At 40.0% G+C, this 12913-nt stretch overlaps 1 protein-coding gene across 1 annotated transcript in view; it reads right to left on the bottom strand.

The window, feature by feature from the left end:
* The window catches only part of CNTN3 (contactin 3), a 222488-nt gene that overhangs the window by 139938 nt on the left and 69637 nt on the right, over positions 1 to 12913 (bottom strand). The window contains exon 3 of the mRNA XM_039230558.1: positions 9419 to 9514. Coding sequence (XP_039086489.1) covers positions 9419 to 9514 — 96 coding nt within the window. The remainder of the gene's footprint in view (positions 1 to 9418; positions 9515 to 12913) is intronic.

Here is a 12913-nt window from a genome sequence, read left to right as displayed (position 1 = left end):
CAGGTTCAGAGGTTAGGCAACATGCCCAAAGTTTGTAGTCAGAGTTAGAACTGGAACTCGAGCAATCTAGCTCTTAGATGCCTGGCTTGTTTCCACTCTGCCTCCTAAGTATGACTGAGGGATGGGGGGTAGACAGTGAGACAGAGAGAGAGGAGGTGTTTGTAAACATTTTAATCATATCAGTGCATATATCAAAAGGTTTTGAAGAACACTATCACAGAAGGCAGATAATGTGTAAATCCTAAAAAAACAAAACAGGGGCACCTGGGTGGCTTAGTCGGTTAAGTGTCCGACTTTCACTTAGGTCATGATCTCGCGGTTTGTGGGTTCGAGCCCTGCATCGGGCTCTGTGCTGGCTGCCAGCTTAGAGCCTGGAGCCTGTTTCAGAGTCTGTCACTCCCTCTCTCTCTGACCCTCCCCTGCTCACGCTGTCTCTCTCTCTCCTAGAAATAAATAAAAACATTAAAAAAAATAAAAAAAAACAAACCAAAACCAAAACCAACCAAACAAACAAAAAACCAAAACCGAAGCCCATAATTGTTGTGAACACACGAAAATTTTCTGTCAAAATCCAACCGATCGGGGCTCCTAGGTGGCTTGGTTGGTTGAGCATCTGACTTCGGCTCAAGTCCTAATCTCACATTTGGCTCCCTGCGGGTCAGTGGAGAGCCCGCTTGAGATCCTAGGTCCCACTCTCTCTCTGCCTTTCCCCCTCTCATGTTCTCTCCTTCAAATAAATAAACATTTAAAAAAAAAGCAATAGATCTAGGTCTGAAGCACAAATCTACTATTGTGCAGCTTTGGACAAAACACCTAACTGCTTTCCGCTTCAGCTTGTCAATCAGAATAAGAGTACTACATCCTTCCTTGATGTTATGAGCAATAAACCTAGTGTCTGGTTAAATAATGACAACTCTAACTATTACTGTTATTTCAGGGATAACCGGTTATCAGCAAACACACCTTTCTCACTTCTGTGGGACCACAAGCCCTAAGGGCAAGAGGACTTCTATTTATCTTTCTGTTTCTTACATACTTTCAGGGCTTGGGGAATGGTGTGGGGTGAGGTTCAACAAATATTAGTTTGAATACATTCCTATCCAGTTTATCAACAATGCTCTCAGTTTTTTCTCAGCTTAATACTAAGATTTTTCAAGTAAGGGGCCATATTTATTATAGTAAAACAGCATTATAAGACATAAAATGCCATCTACACACCAACCGATATTTTGATGGATACATGAGTAAATCAATGAATGAATAAAATGGATGGGTGGATGAATGGATGGATGAAAGTATGTATGTATGTGTGGACAGATGGATGGATGGATGAATGAATGGATGTATGGATGGAAAAAGGAATAAAAGAATAGGCCGACTCTGAATATTTCTAATTCTCAGATGCCCCATTCATGTACTTCAGAGAAACACGATTTTTCACCTTCATTTCCAACTACAAAATGGGTGCTCAGCAATTAACACTATCCTCTATAATATAAGCTCTCTTTAGAGATCAAAATATTTTGTTTTATCCATATAAGAGCAGCTGAGGTTTTGTGTGTCGATGGATTCAAAACATACCTATCTGAATGCTACTATGACTCTGTTAATATTTTGAACTCCTCTAAATGTCAAGTCACATCAGAATTGACATATATTAAAAAATCAGTTTTACAATTTGTTAATCATTCAGTCTACAGGTGGATTCTCTAAGTTTTTGCCATGATATGTTAACCTACCCCTATCTACTCCCCTCTCCCCAGGCAGGAGCAATACACTCAGAATGGTATTGTGTGGGACAGATCCTTATTCCTTAGTAAACCAGCCACTCATCTGCTTTACCTTGATATCACATCTTGTGACGGTATAAATACCTGCTAAGATGAAACTTTTTCAGCTTTACGGAAGGGGACACCTCTGAATTCTCAGAGAAACATTCCCCAGTGACCAGTGACGCAAATGCGATCGAAGCCAAAAAGTCCACAAACAGAAACAGCACAAAAGTGTAGGTGAAGGAAAAACGAGTGCCCAAGATAAAACCGTGTTACGTTTGCAGGTTATCTGTGGAAATTATTCTTTTGAGTTAATCACATCCCCAAACACCAGGTGATATGTTTTGACACCTTAATGAAGGATCTAGTCACTGGATACATCTTTCCAGAAAACTCCTACTTGGCACTTTTTCTTCAGGCCCACCTCATCTAAGCTACCTGAGATGACTTGTTTTTCAGTCTTGGGGAAAGAAAGGGAAAAAAAAAAAAAAAAAAAAAGACCCAAGATGTTGATACAGAGGGTGTAAATCCCATGCCATCTGGTTATGTTGCTCACAGTTCTCACCTCTGTCACACCAGAATTTTCAAAGTAATTTTTAGCATTGAGTCACTTCAGCCTTCACTACCTGCTGTTTGGCATCTCACATTGTCCCCTGAACATCCCAAAGGCTGTGTTGTTGTAAGTGGATGGCAGGGTCCAGGGCTGTCATTTCAGAAGAGCATGTACTCAGCAAAGATACGGGAAGCTGGATCAGAGACCAAATACGGCGAAAGACGACAACCTCTTCTCCACTCAGCATACATGTCATCGGCCATCTTTGGACAAACATCAACTCCTTGTGAACATGCATGTGTGTAAGAACCTGATCAGTCTATGAATCCTGCCTCATTAATATTTATCATTACTTGCCCATGAACTAGTCTTGCAACCTTATTTATAACCGGGTCATTTTTCTGGTGCATTTGAATTTCTAATGATTTTGTAGCGATACCAGCAACGGCATGGTAATTACACTAATTCCCAGCTAATTTTCACACTGTTGATAACTAGATTAATAATTAAGCTATAGATAACCCATGCCCAGTCTCTTATTTCTGACTTGTCAATTCCTAGTTTTCCAACTAATTTCTCAGAGGATGCTAATTCCTCTTGCCTTGGAGAGGTACTAGATTGTCCTGTAGAGAAGCCAATGAATAGGAAGTGGCAGGAAATGTCACAGAATGAGGGGAAGATAAGACCCCTCTCAAGTGACCTGTGTCACTAGAGAAGTTTTAAGGACTCCTAAGAGCAAGTCCTAACTGTCACCTCCCATGAAAGAGTTTTTCCTTCTTATTGGCATCACATAAATGGTAACTGCTCTTACACAAAGCAGACCCAGGTTGCTGCCACACTCTTATAAATTATCTGCATTAGTGAATTAAGGGAATATAAGGGATATACACAGTTTCCATGCTTTGGTACCCCGATTTAGGCTCTTTCCATGTATAATTCTCTAGTCCATTTTGGAAGAGTATTTCTGATTTTTATCCCAAATAAACATAAGAGAGTAAAAAATTTACTTACAAGAGAAGAGATTTTAACATAATTTTACTATGGGCCAATAACAGAAGAAATAGAAGCCAGAAATTAAAAATTAAAAAAAAAAAGGGAGGAGCAGCTACTGAGACCTTCAGTAAGTAGTGGTGAAGTGCCTTTACAGATCACGTTGCCGGCCATAGGAAACACACAACTGAAACCCAAACAAAACACCTTTGGTGTGTGGCCCAGCTCCATGACCTCCACATCACAAAGTGAGAAATGCCTTTCTAGTTCAGGACCCTTTAGGCTCCTGAAGTGTTCCCCCAGGAAGAAGGCACAACGAACGCAGTGTGGGAAAGACAAAGCTGCATACTGCATCTGTCAGTGATTCAAAAATGCATGGCACGCTCTCATGCTGTCTCCTTGTGCCTTGATATTTTCATCTTATTGTGATTCAAAGAGGAAAAGCATCAATGCACTCAGAGATCTGAGGCATTCTCGGAAGGGTTTTGCAGAAACAAGTATACACAATGGACGACGGATCCCGTGAACACCTAAGGTACTTCCTGTCATATAATTTAATTTCAAAATCTCAAGAGTCTGTTTGTGGCGTGAGGTTCTCTATGAATTCTTAGATCTAAACTAAAGTCAAGTTCAAGGTCAGGCTGGCCTTTCACATCACATCTGGGAGGTTAGAAGTCATGACAGAAAACCATGATTCCTTCTATGCTTGGGACTCTGGGAGTTTCATTAAAAGGGGAGCACTAAAAAAGGCAGTCCCCTAACCCTTAGGACTTAGAAAAAAAAGAAAGAGGTTTCTAAAAGTTTTTATTGTTTGTTTGGTTATTTATTTATTTATTTTCAGAGAGAAAAAGAGAGTGTGAGTGGGGGAGGGGCAGAGAGAGAGGGAGAGAATCCCAAGCAGGCAACATGCTGTTAGCACAGAGCTTGACATGGGCTTGATCTCATGACTGTGAAATCATGACCTGAGCTGAAATCAAGAGTCTGAAGCTTGGGGAGCCTGGGTGGTTCAGTTGGTTGAGCATCTCACTCTTGATTTTGGCTCAGGTCATGAACTCACTTCTTTAAAAATTTTTTTTAATGTTTTATTTATTTCTGAGAGAGAGAGACAGCATGAACAGGGGAGGGCCAGGGAGAAAGGAAGACACACAATTCGAAACAGTCTCAAGGCTCTGAAGCTAGCTGTCAGCACAGAGCCCGACACAGGGCTCGGACCCACAAACTGTGAGATCATGACCTGAGCTGAAGTCGGCACTTAACCGACTGAGCCACCCAGGTGCCCCCATGATCTCACTTTCAAGAGTGTTAGGTTCACTGCTCTTAGCACAAAGCCTGCTTCAGATCCTTTGTCTCCCTCTCTGTCTTCCCCACCCACCCCCTCTCTCAAAAAGAAATAAACATTAAAAAAAAAAAGAGTCGTATGTTTAACATGAGCCATCCAGGCACACCAGAAAGACAAGAGTTTTATGAGACACTAAATATATATAAATCTGTTGGAGACCAGGAAGGCCACCAAACAAGGTAATAAATCTGAGTGCAGAGCTTCTTGAGAAAGACTCTTCAGACTTGAATGGGGGAAAAAAGTGATGCCCTCAGTGGGGAGGTAATATTTTGGTTCTGGAGTTACAAACATTTTCCAGTGTTTGGGGCATGGAACTAGTTAGAGGAAAAGGAAGGAGTGAGGGCAGAAGCAGGTAACAGGAACTCCTCGGGGACTCCACCTAATGGAACAGGCAGGCTTGGGTGTTGCTATTCAGAGTGTGGCCCATGCACCGGCAGCATCAGCTTCAGGAGAGAGCTTATTAAAAATGCAGAATCTCAGGCCCCAAGACAAACCCACTGAATCAGAAGCTGCATTTTATCAGGTCCCCAGCTGATTCATTTGTGATCAAAATCTCGGAAGTACTGGACTGGCACAAATCGGAGTTGGGCATTTGGTGGAACTCTGGAGATTTCTGCTCAGAAGACTGTGGCATTGCTCATCTGTTGTGCTCGCATTAATAATGGCCTCGAATATTAAAACAGAGCCATTAACTCTGCTGCATCTGATGTGAAATGTCAGAGCCCTTGGCTTAGGATAGTGACACTTTCACTGAGGACTCTGTGCCTTTGTACCATGATGGGGCTGCTTTAGGTTGTGCCAGAATAGAAAGAGCCCCGGCCAGAAGCCAGTCATTCTATTTCCTCAGAATTCTATGATCTTAGGTAGACTACTTCCTCTCTGAACTCCCAAACTGTAGCACTAAATAACAGCTAGGAGACTCAGTGCTGAAGCTGACTTTCCGGCCTCCTGCCTCATCTGTCATTTGTAAACAGGAAGTTTGGGGGTGGTGGTGTTCCTGGGTGGCTTAGTTGGTTAAGCATCTGACTTTGGCTCAGGTCACCATCTTGTGGTTCATGAGTTCAAGGCCCACTGGGGGATCTGTGCTGACAGCTCAGAGCCTGGAGCCTGCTTCGAGTTCTGTGTCTCCCTCTCTCTGCCCTTCCCCATCTGGTGCTCTGTCTGTCTCTCTCTCCCTCTCAAAAAAAAATATTAAAAAAATTTATAAACTAGAAGTTTGGACTCAAGGCACTCAGGTATTGGCTGGGTGAGAGCTGAGCCTCTTGCCATCTCTAGGACTGAAGCTTCCTGACTCTATCTTAGATTGTCATTCACCCGATCCCTCTCCATACTTTTAATCAAAGGAATCTCCTAGCAGATGATTTTCACGAAGAGCCAGCACACTGTTTAGCATCTAAGTAGCATGCCATAAACAGAGGTTGCTGTGACTATGACTATTATGTTTACTATTATGCTTATTATTTTGCTTTGCTGTGCCTACTATCTTAGGGTATTACTCTGGTGGGGAAGATGCAGAATGAAGAACTATGATGGTTTCTTCAATAATTAGAAAATAACAGTACAATTAAACATTTCCAGCCATGGAGAAGGGATCAAGAAGAAATGAAGAAAGGGGAAGAAGTGAACGAAGGTAGAGCAGAATGATGAAGACAGAGAAGGGCAGGTGCGTGTCCTGTAGGGTCACAGAATGGGCCATGAGCACCACATACCACAAGTTCTGATAATCCCTGGTGTCATAGTTTCCATTGTTTTATGCCCTGCCTCACACCTTCCACTGAATCAAAACTCCCTAAGTCAACAGGCGATAGGAAGCAGGACTGATGATCAGCTGCTGTGGTTGGAACTCACTCTCATTTGTCAGTGCCTGCACCTGTCTGCTTGGCACCCTAACAACCCAGGGCATGTTGGTTGTTAGATGCTTATACCTCTAGAAACAAAGTTTCTAGTGATTTCTCAAAAAGCACTTTTAACTGACCAAATCTTATAAAAGGATTCCTTTATTAATTTCATGAATGCGTTCATTGGTTCAACCAATATTTACTGACTGTTTGTTATCAACCAGCCTTGGGTTGTTTATCAAGTGTTTATTAAATTATTTTCACATTCACTGAAGAAGTTCGCCTTCCCTTGGGCACTTGGATATAGAACAAACAGCAACTTGGACTCTGTCTTCAAGGAGTTCACCAGCCAATGTGTCAGGGCAGTGGATGCAAATTGTGAGTATCTTAGCATTAGGTAGATGTGGATCAATGAGAATCCTATTTTCAACATCTAAACCTGACACTCTAGCCCAGAACATTTTCCTGTACAACCTAGGAGTAAAGAAGGTAGGTTTCTGTTCAGTTCTTTACAATCCCATCCATGGTCTAGGCTTGTAAGGGCTAATGTGCCCTATGTGGGGACATTTCTTTCCTTCTTCATATACAAGCCTGCTTGACTTTCACGGTTACCCCAACCTATGTGCCTCAAAAATGAAAAGAGAAATATGTGAAGTCACCAATAGTTCTCCAATTACATGATATTGGAAAAGAACTCATCTTTTGTTGTATGTTTCATCCAACAGTTTAGTCAACTGAAAGGTCCCTCCTTTGTTATCAGCAAATACATCTAAGCATAAAAGTACTTAAATATTAGTCAGGATCTTTAGTCAGGTCAACATTTCCAAAACTCATCACAGACAAGATTCTCCAGGTTTTTTTTATATTTATTTTAAAAAATAAATTTATTTTGATATTTCCTTGGTTGATGTTCTAGCCACTTTTTCTCTCTAATACATTGTCTTGCTTTTTCTCCTAACAAAACCCTTCTCTTATTTTAGAAAATACAGGTTTCTCATGCAAATGCTACTCAGTAGACACAGCTGACCCTGACCCTCTGCTGCAGGAATAATCTCCTAAATAAGGCTGATCTGGTTAAAATCAAGAGCCATTGAACAACAGGTTGCCTGCTTCATTAGGATTGCCAGCATTAAGCACACCAGCTTGGAGTTATCAGAGACACCTTTGCCACCACAAGGAGTCTACATTACAGAGAATCAACACTGAGGGAAGCAGAGTCATGAGATATAAAGAAACAACAATTCTCATGAAATTGGCTGAACTCATGGCTCCAGGAGATTGGGAGACTGGGTTCTCGGGGAGCAGCCACTGAGATAAGAGTTTGGGATAAAATATTTTTATCAATGATCAAAACTTCTAAAAGGAAGGAAGCAGGTACAGGACTGGGAAGAGAAAGAAGTCCAATTGTGATGTGGTTCAACAATCCACTGGACATCCCGGCAGCAGGCTCTGGAAGACTGCCCATCAGAATTGTCCCATGTTGGGCATAAAGCGCTGACCCTTCCTTCTGTCCTGATGAGTCACCAGAGGTGGGCTCCCCAGGCAGGGGCAAGATCACGGGCAAGTGAGTAACTCTATAGTTGAGGAGATCAAAAGGGAGTTGAGAGCTAGAGGCGATCCACTGACTGCACTATGCACAACGAGACAGGTGGTGCATCTCTGTAACAATCACACAGTTCTACTAGAAGCCAACTACTCATCCCAGTGATGTGGGCTAGTAAACTCCCTATTTTCTTCAAGCCAGTTTGAGCTCTGTTACTTTTATTTGCATTCAAGAGACTCTCCCTTCAAAGTTAAAATTCCTCTGTAACTTTAAGATTCCAGAAAATACACACTACTCAAGTACTTTGGGGAGCCCAAAGTAAACCTATTCCCCCAATATCATGGCAATCATGTCTGCTAATCAAACCCTCCAGCTGGCTCATACATTTCAAGTGATCAGATAGTGATGATGGGAAATGTTTGTTTTATTGGACTGAGGGTTTTGTGATGAAAGCTGACAAGTCTCTGGGGAAAAAGGACTTTGGTTTGTATGTCACAAAGCAAATAAAGTCCATCATATTTTCATTTGAATAAATTTCACCATGATGGGAAGATTTCTCGGTTTCGCCTCTGGTCAGAAAGATCCTCTCTAACCGGTTTATCCCTCAGTAATTCCCATCCTCTCAAGAACAGAATCATTTGTTTCTTCAAGAACAGTGATTTATACATTAATAATGCCCTCTTTGTTCCTGTAAGTGACCAAGTTTGCAGGAGTGATCATGAGAGCAAAATCAAACCAACACTCCAGGCTCTTACTAGGGGAGCGGTGCTTATTAAATTATTTTCCTATGTGCTGAAGTTCATTTTCACTCTGAGTTTTTAGCAGCATTTCAATTTATAGCAATGTAGCATAAAATGTGCAACTCCAACTCCCCAATGAAAGTGATGCGAATATACATACACATATTATTTTCATATATATATATATATCACGCATAGATACAGAGGACTGACAGCATATATTAATCATGCTGAAGTGTGTGTATAAGACAGAAAGAGAGAGGTACAGGATGGGGGGAGAGAGAGAAGTAGGGAGAGAGAAAAGGGAGAAACTATAAAGACTCTAACGTAGGTCATGTTCTAGAACTAAATAACAAATGATATGGTGTAAAAGGCACTGTTCAGCACCATTAGGTAATTGAAACAAACTTGATCTCACTTGCCTTTACAGCACTTCTTGTTGTAATAAATTATGTTTATAAGCTTCTCTGGATGGACTGTCTTTTGTATAGTTTCTTATATTCCAACTCAGGTGACAGAATCCAATCCGTGGGTTATCAATTTTCTCAGGGTAATTTAGGGAAGCGATAACAGTACATATGCTGTTGGTCTCACACTGAAACTTAGTCGATACATATTAAACAGCACACAGACCACGTCTCACCTCCGGAGTGTGGCGGCGGGCCACATAGCAGGACGACCCCCTGGCCTTCACGCACAGACACAGTACTTCTCATTTTGGTTTGAAAATTTTCAAGATCTGATTTGAAAACAAAACAGAAAGGGATTTCAGAAAGGACAAGACACATTAAAATGTTCACACAGAGGCAATCCCTTCTTTTGCAGGATAAAACCCTTTTTCAGTGATCTCAACGGGAGAACATTGTCTTTGAAAAGGTAAATTAGGATTTTGATTTATTAAGGCTTCTTAGAAATTCAGCAGGACAAATAAATATATATACTCACTAATCCTGTGCTGCTTTAACACTGTCAAAGTAGCCTGGGCTATCCCAATGGACAAAGCATGTATTAGAATTAAATAACTAGACCATAGGACTCAAAGATGGAAATGAAAAATCTTGAATCAAAAATATACATAAACCAATATCCACACTTGTCACAGTGATTCATCAGATCACGAAGACATTTACCTTTACCTTCTAATGAAAGCCAGCTCTTTATGAATTTCTCTCCCCAAGTATTTTTTGATCAGTACCCTAAATAAATTTTACTCTACCTATAATTATTGTGGTTATTTACAGAAAGAGTTGAAAGTATTTGGGTTCTGGATACAAGTTCTATTTGTCCTAAGTCTTGAAGGGTTCTATGGAGGATATGTATCACTGTAAATTACCATGCAGGTAGAAGTCAAAGGATAACAGTATATTAAATCCACCTAATTCCTTTTTATGTGTGGCTGTGAAAAAATGCAAATAATTTTTATAACTGCCCAAAGACTTTTTTTCAAGTTTTTAATAGAGCAATCAAGGCAAATACTATTTTGACCACCAGTGATTATTTTTAAAAATTGCTTAATTTTTCCAGTAACAATCCAGGAAAACAAATTCTGATTCTTATTCTCCAGCATAAATTACCAAATGAAGAAAATCCATTGGCTCATTTTGAACAAAACTTAAGCCTTTCAGGGAAAAAAGCAAGAAAAAAATGTACTGTTTCTTTTAATCCAAAACCTGTGAATTCTACAGTTAATATACACAATGGTGTCACTTTCTGTATCAGAACAATTGCACTGTCAATTTGTGAAACAATACACACATTTCCTAGCTCTCATAAGGGTTCATATAAATTGTTTAAGTGGTGAGGCAATATGTGTATTTCAGAACACAACCTGGAAAATTTTCACTTTGCCTTGAAAGATGTAAAAAGCAAAATAATTATCTTCAAACTGATAAAACTACAAACTGTAGGCAGTTATGAATATTCTAAGCACCCAAAATCAGCCCATCAGGGGGAAATAAGAGGGTCTATTTGCTTCATTTTAATGTTTTTGAAAAATAGTATTAAATTACCAGGTTATAGGCATGGAATCAAGCTATTCAGCAAAACTCACTCTGTATACCCACAAAAGGGAAAAAAAACAAAACAAAACTGTACTTCTGGACTTACTTTAACCGGAAGTTACCCTACGAAAACAATATGGTAACAGCATTATATTACCTTCAAGGTGTAAGTAAAATGTAACATAATCAAAACAGAAAGCATCCTGAAATATACCTGAGTTGGAACTACAAAATTGTACCATCCAAATGTTTCCCGTACATCATATCAGAATGTAGGCTATACGTGGGAAAATAATACCAAATGGTGATTTTCTGGCAACCAAGTATATATCATCATTTCTGATTTCTTACCCAATTCTTGTTTTATTCTGTTACATAAATTCACGTCATGGAAGTGATTCATCCCTGATTTTAGCTAGAATATGCAGAAAAGGATAAAACAATTCTATGGAAGCTAATAATGTCTCTTTTCCCCCAAAGGTAAAAAATCCCTTTTGCCTAAAGCACTGATAACTGTCTGGAACAGACGCGTCCATTAGGCTGAACACTTGCATTGATACTGTCTCTATGCTAAAGAACATTAGTTTTTTGGATACCTGTAGCCAGTTTGAGGAGCATATACATCAGCGATAGCAAAGAAAAATACCTGTACTGGCTCTAACATGTTTTCCAGGCTTTTGCTTCTAGCAAACTGTGACTATAATTAAGTTTTGTTTTCTTTAAAACATAGTCCTCTGAATTCTTGGTTTATGTTACTCAAAGTGTGGTCCAGGACCCCCTGTATTATTATCACCTAGGATTCTTATTACAAACCCAGATACTGAAGAAATCACTTGAAAGTAGTCGGTTAGAAGGAGATCTGTATTTTTAACAACCTTAGTGGCTAAAGTTTATACACACGGAATATAACTTGGTGGCACCCTATTAAGATGTATAAAGTTCAACCCAGATTAAGTGTCTTAAAACATATCTCAGAATTTGGGGAACCTATGAAAATGCTCATGAGATAAAGAATCTGTTTAACATCCATTTAGCAGTAAGGATGAAAAGTGAAGCAGTCACTAACTGAACACGTGTTCACTGAGGACTTCAGCCTGCTGCATGTCAGGTTTGGAAATATAAATCACTGGGGCTTCCTTTCAAGGCTTTCAAGGAGAGCCCTGTGTGGTCAGAGCCTCGAGGTCCACTGCAAGAACCTTGCTCTGGTGGTAAGTACACAGAGGAGCAAACATTCAACCAACAGATGGAAGAGATGCCTTGAAAGAGCAGTCGGTCAAATCGAGGATGGAGGGTGGGAGGTGGGGATGTTGAGGGGGAGAGTCTGTTCAGACAGAGGAAAAGGAAAGCCACTGATGCAAAAGAACACCTGCTTCAAAATACAGCCCGATTTCCTCCCTTTGGGGTTAACACTAAAGAGCACAGAAATAAAGGCAGGATAAGTGTCTGCAAAGCTTTAGATTACTCAAATATCTCATGGACGGTTACACGTGTAACCCAAACTCAAGTGAAGGATGCCTGTAGTCCATTCTTGGCAGGAATTGTATTAGAACAAACTTTGCCTAGGAGTCAAAATAAATAAATACTAAATCCAGGAATTTATTAGTAGAAATAGTAGACTAGAAAATTTCTAAGAATTTTATTTTTGTCTCCTTTCCAATTCTTGCAGGCTCTGAAATTATTCTAGAGCCTCTCATTAGCTGGACATTAAAAAGAAACCAAGATGATAGAAAAGCATCTAGAAGAAGTAGAGTTAACAACATATTTGATGGCGTAGGACTGAATGCTTTCCTCCTAACATCAGGAATATGACAAGGATGTCCGTTCTTACCACTAAAAGTTCTAACCACTGCAATAATGAAAGGAAAAGAAATAAAAAGTATACAGTTTGGAGAGGAAGAAATAAACTATCCCTATTTGCAGATGACATGTCTAAATAGAAAATGAGAAGGAATCTATCAAAACCAAGTGCAAAGCAAAACCAAAACCCTCTCAGTATAAATGAGGTAAATAGGTCAGACGATGCAGTTTCTACACAGTAACACTGAGCATGCAGAAACCTAAATTAAAAACACAAAACTACTCACAATCATTCAAAAAATGAGATCCTTAGGCATACAGATAATAAAACAGGTGAAGGA

This window comes from Hyaena hyaena, unplaced genomic scaffold, assembly GCF_003009895.1.
Source record: "Hyaena hyaena isolate Hyena2069 unplaced genomic scaffold, ASM300989v1 scaffold_48, whole genome shotgun sequence".
In the NCBI taxonomy this organism is placed as follows: Eukaryota; Metazoa; Chordata; class Mammalia; order Carnivora; family Hyaenidae; genus Hyaena; species Hyaena hyaena.
This window is presented reverse-complemented; position numbering and strand designations above follow the sequence as displayed.